Source organism: Alligator mississippiensis, chromosome 1 (assembly GCF_030867095.1).
Source record: "Alligator mississippiensis isolate rAllMis1 chromosome 1, rAllMis1, whole genome shotgun sequence".
Classification (NCBI taxonomy): Eukaryota; Metazoa; Chordata; order Crocodylia; family Alligatoridae; genus Alligator; species Alligator mississippiensis.
In genome coordinates this window covers 464,590,791-464,607,061 of record NC_081824.1, presented here as the reverse complement: position 1 = coordinate 464,607,061, position 16,271 = coordinate 464,590,791, and the positions used below count along the sequence as shown (strand labels likewise).

At 45.7% G+C, this 16,271-nt stretch overlaps 1 protein-coding gene across 6 annotated transcripts in view; it reads right to left on the bottom strand.

Annotated features, from left to right (window-relative positions):
* The window catches only part of TENM4 (teneurin transmembrane protein 4), a 766,508-nt gene that overhangs the window by 58,595 nt on the left and 691,642 nt on the right, over positions 1–16,271 (bottom strand). For all 6 annotated transcript variants that reach the window (XM_059722139.1, XM_019493579.2, XM_059722142.1 and 3 more), the window contains one exon: positions 5,068–5,300. In XM_059722139.1, coding sequence (XP_059578122.1) covers positions 5,068–5,300 — 233 coding nt within the window. The remainder of the gene's footprint in view (positions 1–5,067; positions 5,301–16,271) is intronic.

Genomic DNA, 16,271 nt, shown 5'->3' with positions numbered 1-16,271 from the left:
GACACCTGGGCTCTCTGCCTATCCTGGGTTGAGGAGAGGGCTGGGAGCAGTGCATCCTGGGATGCCGGAGGACTGCAAAATTGCTCGTTTTATCTCCATGGAGTAGACTGAAGTTTCCCTAACACAAACTAGGGATCGTGGCCCAGAGTTAACCCTCCCCTGAAGTGGTGTAACCCTGAGGGTGCTTAGCACGAGTTAATGAGCTTTAACATGTGGATACTCATGTTTTAAGGGTACTATTGTCTAAGCGTAATATGTAACTTCACTCTGTTAACTGAAGCTTTCCTGCTTGCTTGACCAACCTCTTGACTTGCCTGGGGGTTTTTTTTTTTGTTTTGTTTTTGTTCTTGATTTTGTTTTTTTTTTAATTTCTGGTAGAATTGATGAGTACTTAGTGAACAACTGAGGCTTTGTTTACGCATGCAGTACTACATGCTGATAGAAATGATCTGTCCCCAAATTAATTACTTCATTTTGCATCTCTTTTGTGGTGCTAAATGGATGGACTCTTTTCATTTCCCCCTTCTGAAACTGTCTTCATATTGTGTCAGTCTTGTCACAAGGATCTCTGTTAATTGCAGGCTTCTTGGTAATTTCGACTGCCACAACATTTTCCTGATGAGAACCACTGGCGAGTGCTTAGATGAAAACAAAACGCTCTGACAAGCTGGAGTTTTAATTTTTGCTTAGATTGCTTGTAGAAGAGGATCGGTATTAGCAGATGATAATTAGAAAGTGATAACACTTTCATTTACAGGGTATATTGAAATTCATTAGCATCTGAAAGGCTTTGCTGTGCTCTATGGCAAATGAGTTGGAAGTGTCAGACCAGTTCCTAATAGATGTGACAAATAGCATCACCACCGCAACTGGCCCTTATTTTATGTGTGGATCTATCTATTGTCATTTTAATACGTCCCAGCAGGAAGTCCTGGATAGAACAGGCGACGGTGAGTCAGAAGAGAGGATCTGTTACATTGGGCTGATTCTCCACTGTCTACATCAGCGGTTCCCAAACTCTGACAGATTGCGCACCACCAATTTAAAAGGATACAACCTTAAGTACCACCAGCAAATTTTGGTCATATAAAGTAATTATAATAAATCTGTTAACGCGTACCACTGACAGGTTGTTTGCGTACCACTGGTGATACGCGAACCAGAGTGGGAACCGCTGGTCTATGTCATGAACCGTTTTTGGCAGGCGAAGATCCCTGTGCAAGTGCAAGCAAAGGCCAAAGCTTCCTTGGCACATGGAAACAGTTTGGAAAGATGTCCTTGCTCTTCTGCTAGAAATAAAAATCTCTGCTCCTGTGCATCAAAAAGCAGCTTCAGACTTACAAAGATCAGAGTCCTGTAGGCAGTGGTGAACCAAGTTGTCAGCTGAGCTTTCCAAAGGTTTCCCTTGGCAGCAGATGCTCGAGCTTCTGGGTATCTTCAGCTAGTGTGGCAGAAAGTGCAGCCCCTCCTTCTTACTTTCCACTGCCTTTTTCTCTCACAGGTGTGCTGTTCCTCCAAAGATGCTATGGAGTCTGATATTGGGCAGCTTGAGGACCACTGATTATACACCTCCTAGTAAATCTCTTTCATGTTGTAGCACTACAAAATAAAGCCCCACTATGCAAGAGCAGCCACTGGATACTTCTGCCGGGCCAAGGGGCAGAGAGCTAACAAACAATGCCGACAGTATATAGTGGGAGTTATTTTTTGGCTTTTATTATTTACTGAGATGAATGGGAATCAAGTCGCCCCTGTTGGAGCCACGTCTGCTAACTTTTCAAGCTCCGGATAGAAACAGAACTTGCGCACATCGAGGAATAACATTTATAAACATCTGTGTAGGGGCCTTTACATGATGTCTTCTCCCACTGTCAACGTATGAATATGTTGCAACATTTCCAAAGCCCACAGAGGTTCTGTAGTGAAGCAAGAGAAATGAAAAGACAAACTTGACCCTTCTGAATTTTGGGGGTGGAGGAGCACCCCTTCTGAGAGGCAGAGCTTAGTGGTACACGGACAGCTACACCGCTTCTTGTTCAAGAGGTAGCCCACGTGTGCAGCATGTTGCAGTATGGCACTCTGGCAAGTGTATCCCAAGTGTGTCCCAGATAGATCCAGTTGTTCAATTATGGAGTTGGAAGCGTTAGACTCCTGAGTTTTGTTCCCCTGATAAAACCTTACATAAGTCTACAATAACATACTAAAAATGGTATGTAGGGAGATAAATAAGTATATAAGGGGGGTACATCAGGACATGGGAGAACAGTTGTTCACCAGCACTCCCCAAGGGATAACAAGGTCTAATGGCCACAAACTCCTGGAAAGCCGGTTTACGCTGGACATAAGGAAAAACTTCTTTATAGTTCGGGTGTCCTGGGTCTAGAACAGACCCTTGCACCAGACAGGTGGTGCAAGCACCTAGTCTGGATTAATTCAAAAGGCATTTGGATGTTTATCTTGCTAGGATTGTTTGACCCCAGCAGACTTCCTACCTATGGCAGGGGGTGCTGGACTCGATGATCTCGCGAGGTCCCTTCCAGCCCCTAATGTCTATGAAGTCTATGAAATACATACATCCCCCTTTTTTTCCAGATGGGGAAATCAAAGCCTAGAGAGGCAAGTGATTTTTTTTTCTCAAGATAGAACAGCAAAGCAACAAAAGAAACAGGGTAACAGGCCTTCTGTTTCCCTATCCCATGCTTGATATATTTAGACAGTACATTAACCTCATGGCCAAGTCATTCGACTTCCCTTTCACACTGTTTTTCCTTGGAAAATGGGAAGGATTCTTCTCAATAACCTCTGTGCAAGCAGCTATATTCTTTGTCAATCCAGTGCTTATAGTAAATATTGCTTAGCAATAGCTTCATTGGTAATCCAGAGCACTCTAAGCATCCGTGAGCGGTCCTCTGAATGCTTTGCAGGCAGCAGTGACGCCTTCAGTCTTTTTCAGTGTACAACAGCGCAAGGTGTTTTGAGCTAATTTCCTCTGCATCCTGCCAGGAAACATAACAGGCCCGCACGTAACAAAGACTCACAACTGGAGATGACACAAAGGTCGCTACATCAGCCTGCGTTTCTTGAATGCAATAACGGTAATGTTATCAGCGTGTCAAGGAAAAGAATTTGCTAACTTGCCTAGCCAAGAAATACCCAGCCTCTCTACCTCCACCTCAACTGTTGATGAAAGCAGCATGGGAAGAGGTCCCAGAAACTTGTTTGCAATGCTATCCTATTGCAGACATCCCAAGGGATGTCCAACATCTTGGAGACAGCTGTACAGAGGGGAGACAGGAGTGCTCCAAATTCTTAGCTACCTGAAACACGTTGACGATGCCAGATGTGCACAGACAGCTCAGCTACAGCCCCAAGTGTAATATTGCTCTCTTAGAGCCCACACCACAAAAATAGTCACCCAGTGTCCTCACCAAGAGGCAAGAAGACTCACAGGAGATACAACAGAGGTTTAGGTAATATGGGCTCCATGAATATTTGACCCCAGCAGTCTTTCCTGCCCAGAGCAGGGGGGTGGACCCGATGATCTCACCAGGTCCCTGAACTTCTGTGCATCTGTGAATATATTACTTGTTTGCAACAGCATCCACCTGAGCCACTCTCTCTAGAGGCTCTGCCTTCTCAGACACATCCAGCAGTCCCTCACATGGCAGGAAGGAAGGGGTTTCCTTCAAGTGAAATAAAGCATCCCTTTGGCTGTGACCCAGTCCTCGCATTTGAATACAATCTACTGTTAAAGTGAGAACAAGTCTTTGTAACCGAGTCTATCAAGACTGAGTGAAAACAAAAGGCCTGCCAACTTCCCCCCATGCTAGTGAGAAAACACATACATGGAAATGAAAATATGCCTCCGTTTTAATCCTTGGATGGAACGTGGGCTTTCTGGTCACCAACATTTGTGTTAGATGTGCATTCCAGCAGCGCTTTCTTTCCTGTGTTTATCACCCCCTGACGCTAGCTGATTTTCCGAGAAGCAGTGGATTGCTCAAGGGACTGGTAACTGTAGAAAGAGCTTGACAGTCTGAGGGCAATCTGAATCCTACGCACAAGACTGCACCGGTTTGACTAAAACTCACTTTGTTTAACCAGGGTGGATGTTTTTACTTTGGCTTCACCATTCTTCTTCCACTTTGGGGGTACGTTTGATCAGAAACAAGTTCAAGCTACACTGAAATAACACACTCCTATCAAAATTAGTGTCCATGTAGCCTTGTGCACTGGTTTAACTATCCAGATTTAAAATAAAATTTCTTCTGTAGACAAAGCTGGGATCAAAGGGAACACAAGTGATCAGGCACTTTTATATAACCCTGGGGTATATGAAGGGGTACCTGTGGGTTCCTTTCTATTTGATATGTAGTGACATTTGTTCAGCTTTTTTTTATGCAAAGAAAGCCTCATTAAACTGACTGAATTGAACTGAATCCAGACCAAGAATTGTTACTTCCTCTGTGTGGGCAGATATAATATCACTTTTTTAAAAAAAAGTGGGGCAGGGCAACTTGGGAGTGCATGTCAGATGATCGACTGAAACAATTTAATCTCCTTGCTCCTATTCCAGCATAGTGGAGCTAAGCCACCATAGCTTTGCATTTCAATGAAACCAGCTGAAAGTTCAAATGGTTTAGCTTCCACTTAGTGTGGAGTAAAGAGGACAGATGAAAATATTATAGTGGATCAACTGTAAAGAATGGTCTTTCTAAAGCACTTTGTCTCTTTGTCTGACCATGCTGCCTGAGTATGGCTCAGTGGCTAAGCGGGGTTTGAAACTTGACTGGTGGATTTTAGTTTGGTTCTCGTTGGACTTATGTCCACAGTATTATCCCCCAAGCTTGAGCTCTTCTTTGCAGTTTCAACCCAAATGGACAAGGACTGAATGAGCCTAGGGAAGAGCCACTTACTTGACCTTGTTTAAACCCTTACTCAAGGCTAAGTTACTATAATGTGTTGGCTGTGGGGTGCTCGTGGTTGCACTTGCCCTACCTGCTCTGTGTTTCCAGGCCTATTACTCCATCTCTTAAAAACACTGGCTAAGAAGAGCTGATTTCTTACCCCGGGGGTTAGTCAGCGTAGCCTCGGTGCCTTTGCCCCCATCTCCGCAGCGGGTGTCATCAAAAGGAAGGCACTGATCCCCAGTCCCTGCCACCACCTCTGAATTCTTGACAATATCCTTCACGGCTGTGGTTGACTTGATCTTGTAGATGCGCCGGCTGTTAGTGTCAGAGAGGTAGATGGAGCCAGTGATTGGGTCTGTTGTCAGGTAATACTTATGTGCTGGGCTGTGGCTGAAAACCAAATACACAAGAGTGTTACTTTCCTTGGTGGATGTCAGGATCCATTTCCGTAGGACAACGCACAGAACTAATATGGTGGATCCGGTGGGCTTTCTTTGTTATTGCACGTGCTCCTGTTAGCACTAATTTTGGGTGCATCATAAGTAGGGCCCTAAGAAAATCACGGATTTCTCGTTGAAAATTTGCAACATGTGTGTGGGTAAAGTATCATATTTCAAGGACTATTCACAAAACTACCATTGATTTTGACAAATGGGTCCCGGTAGTTCCATGAAAAATGATACTTTGCCTGCGCACATGCAGCAGGCAGACACATGGCCATAGGCAGTGGAAGGCCAGGCTAACAGGTCTTAGCACCCACAAATGTAGGGCAGCACAGAAGGCCACAGGGCAGCCCAGGAGTGGGCTCTGGGTGGCTGCAGCGGTGGAGGGAAGGGCACGTGCAGGCAGACGTGGAGCCTGTAGGTGGCTGTGATTGCAGCCGGATGGCATGTGGAGCACTGCAAGTCAGGGAAGGGACATGGGGGGGCAGATGGAGGCCCCCACAGTGAGGGAGGGAGTGGGGCAGAGGAAGGGACAGGGGTGGATGGGAGCCCAAGGGCACTTGGAGCCTGGGTGGCTTGTCCAGAGGAGTGGGGGGCAGGACTCCCGCTGTTGCACACACCTCGGGAGAGGCCTGGGGGGCACGTGCTGCTCGGATTTGTGCGTGGGGCAGAAGTGGGCTGCTGCTGTGGGCTGGGCTGTGTGTGCTGTAGCCACTGTCCTGGGAGCAGCTGCTGAGCATGACACCATGTGCCTGCTGCCACTGGCTCCCGAAGCCAGCTTCCGAGGCACCAGCAGTGGGACGCAGAGCCCAGCCCGCAGTGGCAGTCCGCCTCCGCCCCACGCACAAATCCAGGGGGCACGTACCCCCTGAGCCTCTCCCAAGGTTCAGCTTCCTGAGCCTCCCCGCACCTGTATGACCCACCTGGGCCCCCCTGCACCTGTGCACAAGCTGCCTGGGCTCTGAGCATCCCACAACCTGCCCTGGGGCCCCATTCACCCCTGCCTGCGCCCCACTCCTTCCCTCACCGTGGGGGCCTCAATCTGCACACTCCCACACTCCTTCCCCTTCCCTTTCCCCTGCCCCGACCTACCTGCTGTGGTGGGCAGTGCTCTACATGCCATCTGGCTGCAATGCCGGCCGCCTGCAGGCTTTCTGTCTCTCTGTGCGCACCTGTCCCCCACGGCACAGACACTCAGACACCGTACCCGGGCTACCCTGCATTTGTGGGGGTAAGCCCTATTAGCCCTGGCCTTCCACTGCCCATGCTCACGACCCTTAAAAATCATGGTGTGGAGCAAATTTTGTGGTTTCTGTGCAGCCCGCGAAATCGCTATTTTCTCAGGGCCCTAATCATGAACCTTATGGGGAAGCAGTGAGGTTCTGATGATAGAGCCCTGGACTGGGAGTCATTGCAGTTTAATCTCCGGCAAACCACTTTCCCTCTCTGTCACTCAGTTTTCCCGTGTGTAAAATGATGGCAATGAACAGAAAACAACCTATTTGTAAAGAGCTTTGAGATCTATGGGCCACACTGAAGAGCAAAGTAACGTTACTCAAATGGAGTTTGATTCTCCTCCCTCTGAACTCAACAGTAAAACTGTTTTCTTGAACAAAGTCTTTAAGGCAGGGGTGTGCAAATATTTCGCTTACTGAGTTTTGGCAAGCCATTGAGAGCTGCATGACAGGCAGCCAAGGACAGATAAATATTAATTTTCTAAATTTTTGAGGGGCCCCGCGGGCCGGATAGAATGGCCTGGCGGGTAGCATCTGGCCCATGGGCCACATTTTGCCTACCCCTGCTTTAAGGGCTGTACTCTGCTCCCATGGAAATAAGGGAGAGTTTTGCCTTGGCAATCAAACTCTTAAAATGACAGTCTGAGAGATTGAGTGATTTGGCCAAAGTAACACTGCAAGCCAGTGGCAGTAAAGGGAACAGAACTGAGGACCCTTGCTTCCAGTCCCCTGCTGTCACCACATTCATTCACTGCTTTCTGGAAAATGAGAAAGGATGGGTGAGAAACAATGTGGTCTGACTGAAAGGCGATATTTTGTTTTCTGGAAGTGCTCACTGCACCAAATTGTCCTGAGACCAAAGTCAGAAATAGATATAGTAATGGCCCCTAAATAGAGACTGCAGAATGGAATTAGCCAGAAACAATAACAGACTTCAGTTTAGACTTATTTATTTAAGCCAGTGTCTTTGGAGGAAACTATATACGGTTTAATATTATCTCTTCTTTTATTAAGCTTAAATGTTTGCTATCACTAGCTATTGATTTACACTCTCTTCTGAGCCCTGGAACCAACAGATTAAACTAATAATACCTACTCCATGAACTCAATTCTATTTCCTTCTCAGAATTGCAAGGTAACTATGAGGACATGCCTGAAAAATTCTCCCATCACATACTCCAATTTTCCCAAAGCATCCACAAGATCTCCAAACTCCTCAGATCCAAAAATAAATTCAAGAACAAAAATTTACAAAACATGGAGGACAAATCTGCACTCAATAGATGTTAAATAATCCATTATTCTATATGCAGCCAGACAGAAATGTCGGTAGTCATGCTGACCCCACCCCTCCATATTAAAAAAAAAAATCTCTCCCCTTTGTTTTTTAAATACCGCATGCTTCTTGGTTTTAAAAAGTGATGTTGGTTCTTTATTCAAATTACCCAACACTCTGGGAAATAAAAAAGCCTTTCTGATTTATCCTAGAACATCCCTTGTGATTTATCCTATTAAAGTCTGAACAGATTTCATCTCTACAAATGACACTGATTCTTGCTAAATAAAATGCTCTGACCTTCAAGACATCTCCAACCTGGCAGCTCCATCTCCATCTGCATTCCTTTCCAATGACAGCAGGCTGGTAGGGTATTATTTCATTTACCTGCATGTCACTCACACTAAGCAAGTGGCTTCAACCCTGGTGGAAAAAAGTCTCCTTTGGGAATCTACTGTTCCACTTTGATCAGGCCCTTGTGTTTTCAGCTGACTATCTTCACAAGGCTCAGCTGAATGTCAGCCTTTGAGCTGCCCAGAATCACTGCTATGTGAGGAACGTGGACAGAGGAGGATGTTAATAATAAATAAGGTTTTGCAATTCTTTAGCATCTTTTGCCTAGGAATCCAGAAGAGCTTTAATTAAGTCTTAGAGCTACCAATTTTCACATGGGCAAATGGAGGCAGCTGATTGACCCAAGGAGGAAATGAGCCAGTGACAGTGCTAGCAATACAACCCAGGAATCCTAGCTGTCATACAACCCAAGAGTCCTTCCTCGCCCTGTTATTGCTATTCCTATTCTTCTTCATAGTCTTAGTCTGGTAGTTTGCATTTCATAACCAAGGATGTCTTTTTGCTATATGTTCCTTAATAAGAGAGAACCCCACAGCGGTTCCCAATCCTAACCCACGTGGCAGGTGAGAACAACATGGTTGCTGAAGAGCAAGGAAACAAAAATGAAAATGCCAGTTCCTGTCCGAATTTCATTGTGACATTAAAGGCTGTCATATCAGTATAATGTTAATAGCAACTGCTGGTAACCTGAGGTTAGACTCACTGATCTAGGTCCTGATTTTAGATTCCTCAAATGAGTGTTACTTCACAGATGCTAAAGCATTGTAGATTCAGAATGACAAACTTGACCACCTGCATTTAGTGTTAATCCTCTATAAGTGCCAGAGAAGCATTATTATACTTACTAATAAGTGAAACACAGAAAAGGCAAAGAAAGAGATTTATTTTAAATAAAGCACTGCTCAGAGGGTAATAACTGCATCACTTAAAGGCTGGTCTGGAGTTCAACTGGTAAGGGGTTAGTGAAAGGCTCTTGAGGCATGTATTATCTTTGTAAATGCAGCTGCAAATGGTCTTACCCCAACCTCTGTCATTTCAGCTGCCATGCATTTAGATCAGGGAGAGGGAATAAGAGGCATCTAGTTCATTTGTACTGGTTTACATTGCATGGCATTGCGCTGAGTCCTACAGCTTTTCCACTTTGCACTCTCGAAGGCAACTAACAGTAAGAATCAGACCGAGGGAGTAAGCTATAACACTAAGCAAGATCAGCTTAACGGTCTTCCATGGTGATGCTGCCACCATGGACTAAGCGTGAGCACCTCGAGTTGATTTCAGACCTTTCCTGATACCACTTGCAATTACCCATGTTCAGAGGACACCATGTGAGGCCACTGTGGTACTTTAGAGCTCTAAAGGAATAATCTGTAGAAGCAGTAATTAAGTGAGCTGAATCCTAGCCAGGCTCTTGGGAGAGTTTGTGGCACACTGTCTTCAGTATCAAAGGTCAGGTCCTTAGCCAGAGCTAGTGAAGGCCAGCACTTTACATCAGCTGAAGACTTGCACTCCAAAACACAGCAAAAGCGAGACAGCTTCTTTAAATTGCAGATGCTATCCATTTTGCCTTGGGAAAACACAAGGTTCATTAAATGCCCACATTATGTTGAGTCTTGATTCAAATGACCCCCAACCTCCCTTTACTGATTTTCTTCCATGCCTCTTATTAGTAGCACAGGATAGGGTCAGGTACGTCCTAAGTACCTAAGGACATTTTTACACATGCAAGTGCCACAATGCCGGGTGATTTGAAAAGTGCCTGGCACTTTGACACATGCAGTTTTATAAGCAGTGAAATGCACATCAGTGCTGAGAAAATGGTGGTGGCGTGCTTTTGAACTAAAATATGTCGGAGATGCTTTAGTTTAAAAGCGCACCGCCGCCACTTCCACGTGCTGATGTGCATTTCTCCACTTATACAACTGCACGCGGCGCAGCACAATTCGCCTCAGCTCATGTGCAGAGCAGACTTGATTAATTGAGTCTGCTTCAAAGTGGTGCATCTCTGGCACATTGTGGGACAGAAAAGTATGTGTATATATGAGGCCAGGCAGGGAACACAGGGCAGGAAGCAGAGCAACAGATTGGGGAGGGGAAGAGGACTGGAGTGGCACTTGGGAAGGGGACCAGATCTTACTTTGTGGTGTGTCTGCCCAAAGGATGAGCCCCAACTAGCCTAGACAGATAGCTGACTTGAGGCATCTGGTAACACTTGGAGGAACAGCTGAAAACACTGCAAACTGGGGCAGGAAGGGAGCTCTCCTTGTCAGATTTTCTCTCTCCTGTAATACATGAAATAATCGCTATGCTACCTCCTTCATGCTAGTTACCCTTCTTCCCCTCTCTGTCTCCTTTTCTAAGGACCACCCAATGTGGCTGTGGGCACTGCTGATCATACACGTTTCCTATCAATGAAAAGGCGCTGAACGCCCAGGGCCAGGAGGTTTTATCTTGGTGGTGCTGGGTTTCTGCCTGCTGTGCTGAGCACTTTACAGATTACAGAGGGGCCATTTTACTTTAGCTGGTGTGAAGCCAGTGCTCTTTTTACTGGTTGACACCTAATATATTATTACATGATAACATCAGCTAATATATTATTACATTACATTATTACATGATACACTCTATATCAGTACATGTTGCAGCAAACTACATGTACACTTGTTTCTTTAGTTCTCTTTCAGTTTCTTGTGGCTATCAATGCTTTCAAGTTTTACCAGCTGGACTAAGACCCCACAATAATGCCACAAGTCAATCCATGGAGCTCAATGGCCTGTTGATCAGGACCTACAACAATGTTCTCCAGTTTCCCTTTTTGTGGCCAATTGTCTGTGGGTTGGTTTTATGAACTTCTCTCTAGTTTGAAAGGGAAATGAGAGGACAGGACAGTATGTGTAAATGTAGCCATATACATGGCCACACCCACAGTCTACAAAGAGATAGCCAAGAGCCAAATGCTGCAGAGCTCTATCACACAGTACTAAATGCTTCCCCATCACCGCCAAGAAAGGCCATTGCTGATCAAGGTCAGGTTTTTATTGTCACAATGCTGTTCATCCGTTGAGGCAGATGCCATAGTAAGTTTTGTGCCTTTATTATAGAATGAATGGAGGTAAATTTGTATGCAAAATCAAGCGCTGCCTTTTGGGCCTTTGCAGGTTGCCATCATAAATGAAAATTTGTGCTAGACAACTACTGTAATCATGGTAGTCACTAGGGCTGTGCAAAGCTTTGGTCCCTGATTCGATTCAGTGGAGATTCGGTGGCCGAATCTCTGAATCTGAATCGAATAAGAGGACCCTTTAATCTCTCCGAATCGGAACCCTCTGAATCGAGTCGGAGCAATTCGGAAAGATTCAGTGATTTGGACATACACACAGCTTTAAATGTTTTTTCTACATACCTCGAGGTACCAGCACAGCTCATGAATGCTGCGATACTGGGGTGGATGGAGCGTCCCACAGGAGTGCGGGGGAGGGGGGGAACCCCAGCATGCTCGGCAGCAGACCCAGAAGTGGACCAGAAGCACTTCTGGTCCACTTCCAGGTCTGCCGGGGAGCACACAGGGGCCCCCCCTGCACCCCCTGACTCAGCAACTAGTGCCTCCTGGGTCTGGGGGGACACCTGGGGTCCCGTCACAGCTGATCGCTGAGCGGGGCGGGGGGGGGCTGTGTGTGGGAGTGCTCCCTGTGTGCTCCCTGGTGGACCTGGAAGTGGACTAGAAGGAATCCAGCCCACTTCCGGGTTTGCCGCTCAGCCCATGGAGGGCCGCCCAGCACTCCTGTGGGACGCTCCATCCACCCCAGTATCGCAGCATTCATGAGCTGCGCTGGTACCTCGAGGTATGTAGAAAAAACATTTAAAGCTTTGTCTATGGCCGAATCGCTGATTGTCTGAATCAGCATCGAATCTTCAGATTTGGATTTGGCTGAATCGAATCAGGGACAGTGATTTGAATCAACGAATTGAATCATTGTCCCTGATTCAGGCTCAATCTGAATCGAATAGGGCCTGCTTCACACACCCTAGTAGTCACTGAGAACTGAACACAGGACCTCCCACTTACGTTTCGGGACCAACCTCCATAATGGATACTCCTAGAAGTCTTGTGTCCTTTATGCATCAGGCTTCAAAAGGCTTTAACCCTCACCACAGACACTGAGGGCTAAAGATTTCCCCTGGATAAAGGAAGTACATGTCTAAGATTCATAGCTATCCTAATCCCAGATAAGACTTGTTTTTGGCAGCTACCATAGTCTGAGCGTACTGGAATTGAGAATTTAAGTCACTAGAGCTACAGATAAGACCATACCGATTAGCTTGGAGCCAAACCAGACCTTCCTCCTCTGTGGATGACTCCCTAATGCCCACCGAACACCGGGTTATTCAGAATTTCTCTTAAATTGGATCAAGAGCTATCCTAGTTTTGCCATGGACTGGACTGTGACACATACACCCCCTCATCTCCTTTCTCTCTTCCATTTCCCCTTTCATGGTGTATTAAAGTAGATGTTTTTGGGTTTTTGCTTCTTTACTTCATGTCTTGTTTTTTGGGTGGGAACTTGATAGCTGAGGTCCTGCCAGCTGTGCTTGGACAGGAACAATCCTGAAGGACTTTTCATAATGTCACTGGTTTGCCCTGTAAGCCCTGTAAGCCTTCATTCAAATATTGTCTTCCCCTACCACAAACTGCAATACAGTTGCCTGATCACCAGTTGCCCCCCATCCTACAGGTAGTGACACTATTGTGGGGTTGTATATACAGGATGTGAAGGTCACAAACTGGGATTACATGAAGCGAATAGATGATTTGCCATTGTCCTCAAACGATGAGTAATACAGGAACAAAGGGCAGAATTCACCCAGGCAGGAGAGGCAGTGGAATTGGACTCAGTGGGATTACAGCAGTGCTTAGGTTTTGTGATGGCTGATTGTGGGATGGTGAATTTAACCCAAGGCAGAGGTGCTTAACCTTTTGGTCCTGCAGGCCAGATATGTAGCACAGGACCAGTCTACAGGCTGGATCAGGCCCCATGTGCAAGATTCAGACTTCTACCAGGCCCTGCATACCCAGAATCAGGCCCTGTGTGGTCTCAGCTGGCCCCTGTATGCCTGGATCAGGCCCCATGCTACCCTCACCCAGCTCCACGTGCCAGGATTGGGCCCTGCATTTCTTCAGCCTGGAAGCAGGGGAGCAGCAATTAACGTTGCTACCACTCTTCTACTACCAAATTTTTGGACTTGTAGGGATGCCTGTAGGCCAGATGACATGAGTCTGGGAGCCAGATCTGTCTCTGAGGGCAGGGGTTGAGCATGCCTGGCCCAAGGGAAATTTTTTACCTTAGGCAAAGATGAAACACACTAACACATGGGGAAAAATAAGCCCTTGTTTTGTTTGTGTTTTCCCTGGCATGCACAGAAGTTTAATTTTTGCATAGCTTTTCCGATGCCAAAGAAATAAAAAAAGGAATAGATGCCAAAGGGAAGTCTAAGCTGTTAATTTGGAAAACATCTTGGGAGAACGGGTAGGGGGAGGAATATACCAGAAGCCAGCAAAGTTCTTGCAAGCACAGATGCCAATGGCATGTTGACATCCTCCTGAATGCACTTGCTTGGCTCAAACCCGCTGCAATTCCAGGGAATCGGCGTGACAAACATTCTCATTGCAAAGCTCCAATTTAGGAGTCTCTTTCTCATGTTGTTTTCTCCTCTTTGCTGTTTTTTTTTCTTTTTATTGAGTTTTCCGGCAAAGGTTTTGAGTTGTGTTATCTCCCACCCGAGCCCTGACATATTTTCTTGTAACGTGGATGCTCTCTGCCATGCTTCAGCTTACAGAAACTTTTGATTCGACATCCCAGACTCATTCTGTTGGGTACAGCAAAGGGCCAAATTGGGCAGTCTGCTTAAAATGCAGATTTTGAGTCCCATGTTTTTACATCCTGGGTATTACCTTCCCACCACGACCAGGAAAACTGTCACTTGTCTGTGGATGACACCCTTGCTTTACTTCTTCTGCCCCTTCCTCAGTGGGTCTGATGGGGTTAAAATCCCACACATTACAACTGCTGGCTGGCTTCCCTCCCCACCATTACCCTGCTTTTCATGTCTGTGTTTCTACTGACTCTGACTCTTACAGCCCAAGCAGAGTCCTGTATGATCCATGATTAATAGCTTCCAGCTTTGATGATTGATTGTCTACATCAGTTTTAATCACAATGGCTTCATTTGCCATTGAATCATCTGGAAATGGCACTTGTTGTTCACCATATAACAGCAGGCAACAAGACAAGGAAAGGCATAAAATTCTCCTCTGGTTGGCTTACCTATGTCTGAAATCTTTATTTCTGACAGAAGACAGGAAAGCAGGGAATAGAAGAAAGAATGAGGTGTTAGCGGCAGAGTTTGAAGCATTATTAGCAGATTGAAAACTTGACAGTCACTGTACCATACAATGCAATAATAAATAAAGACTTAGCAGGCATGACACTGATTTACTCGATATTGGATATTACTTGTCAGTGAACTCACTTATGTACTGCTGAAAAGCACAAAGGAAGTATGATCTTACCTGCACAGAGCTATTCACTTATGCAAGAGATGGGGCCAGGCACACTTTATTATTTAGAGAAGTAATGAACTGCTACACACACACACACACACACACACGGACAGCATGGAAAATAATCTGTCAGGATGGAGGTTTGTTTCTTTAGCAAGCTTTGCAGCTTTTTGTCTGTTGGTCAATGAGGTCCTTCCTAATTCACAAAGGCAGCTGAGCAGTGGCTTTGTTCAGAGGAAACATATTTTATGTTTACTGCCTTCACTTCACGAACACAGCAGCAGAGAATTCAACCATGGCTGGTTCCCTGTTTTTTCATGGGCCTGGTTACATAACCCCCACTGCAATTATCTGAGAGCCAAAAATGCAGCAATCTTTCCCCCTCCAGAACAGAGCGCTGCACTCTAATAAAAATATCACTGAGTGCTGAGAGCGTTAATCCCAAAGGAAACTCTGATTTGAGAAGGCACAGACACAATCCATTTAGACCCAAAGCGAGGGCTTTTAGGCAGCCTGCATCTGAACCCATTCGGTTTATAGCACATCGGAGTGAAGAAGTGTTTATTGGATCCAGTAACCTAAGCGTCTGCACAGATGAAGCTATGCTGGTTCCAGGAGGCTTAACATTAGAGTGCACTTCACTCGGCAGCTTTTCGCAGAAATCGGCAAAGCTGCTCTTTCAAGGTTTCTGATTTGCTCTTTTCCAATCAAGAAATGCTCTGCCGATGCTCTGTGGCAGGGCGTTTCTAATGAAACTGAAATGCAGAGACAACTCAGGGTGGGATTTTCAAAATGGCATCCTAATCCCACGAAACTGCTATAGGGTCTAGACTAACACATCCTTGTCCAGTAAAATAACTTTTCAGTAAAGGAAGGATGCTATGCACTACAATCCAGACAAGGCTACTGGCCCAATTCCAACTTCTTGATTTACAAATCTGATAGATTTGGACAAGGAAGTGCCTCCCATTGTTGGAATAGGGAGGTGTCTGCATATCTCTGGAGAGTGAACCTATTTTTGTAATGAGGACAGATATGTGCCCAGAGGGAGTAATATTTTTTTGTGCCTGCTGGTTTTTTTTGGTACATTTCGGTTTTGAAAAAGAAATACTTTCCGGCACAAAATGAAACCAGAGAAATGTCAAACAATTGGATCGGACCAGAGATAGTGGCATGAAAAGAAACTGCTGGCCACAAGGCACTATAGCCACAGCAGGCCCTTCCATGTGTCTTAAAACAAAGCTGTAAAATATCACATCCTGCAGTCTTTGTGTTTGAGGTGACTGAGCTGAAGCACGAAGAACGCAGAGACTGCTGTCAATAGGCAAGTCGGCGTCACAGCAGCAACCGGTCTTTATCCTCACATGTGCAACGTGCTGTTACACTTGACGAACAAACACAGGGCTCTGACCAAAGTACATCACTAAGGAGATGTCTTGACATTCCCATCTATGTGAAACTCCCAACACCAAAAGCCTGTTTAAGTTCCAGTGCAGC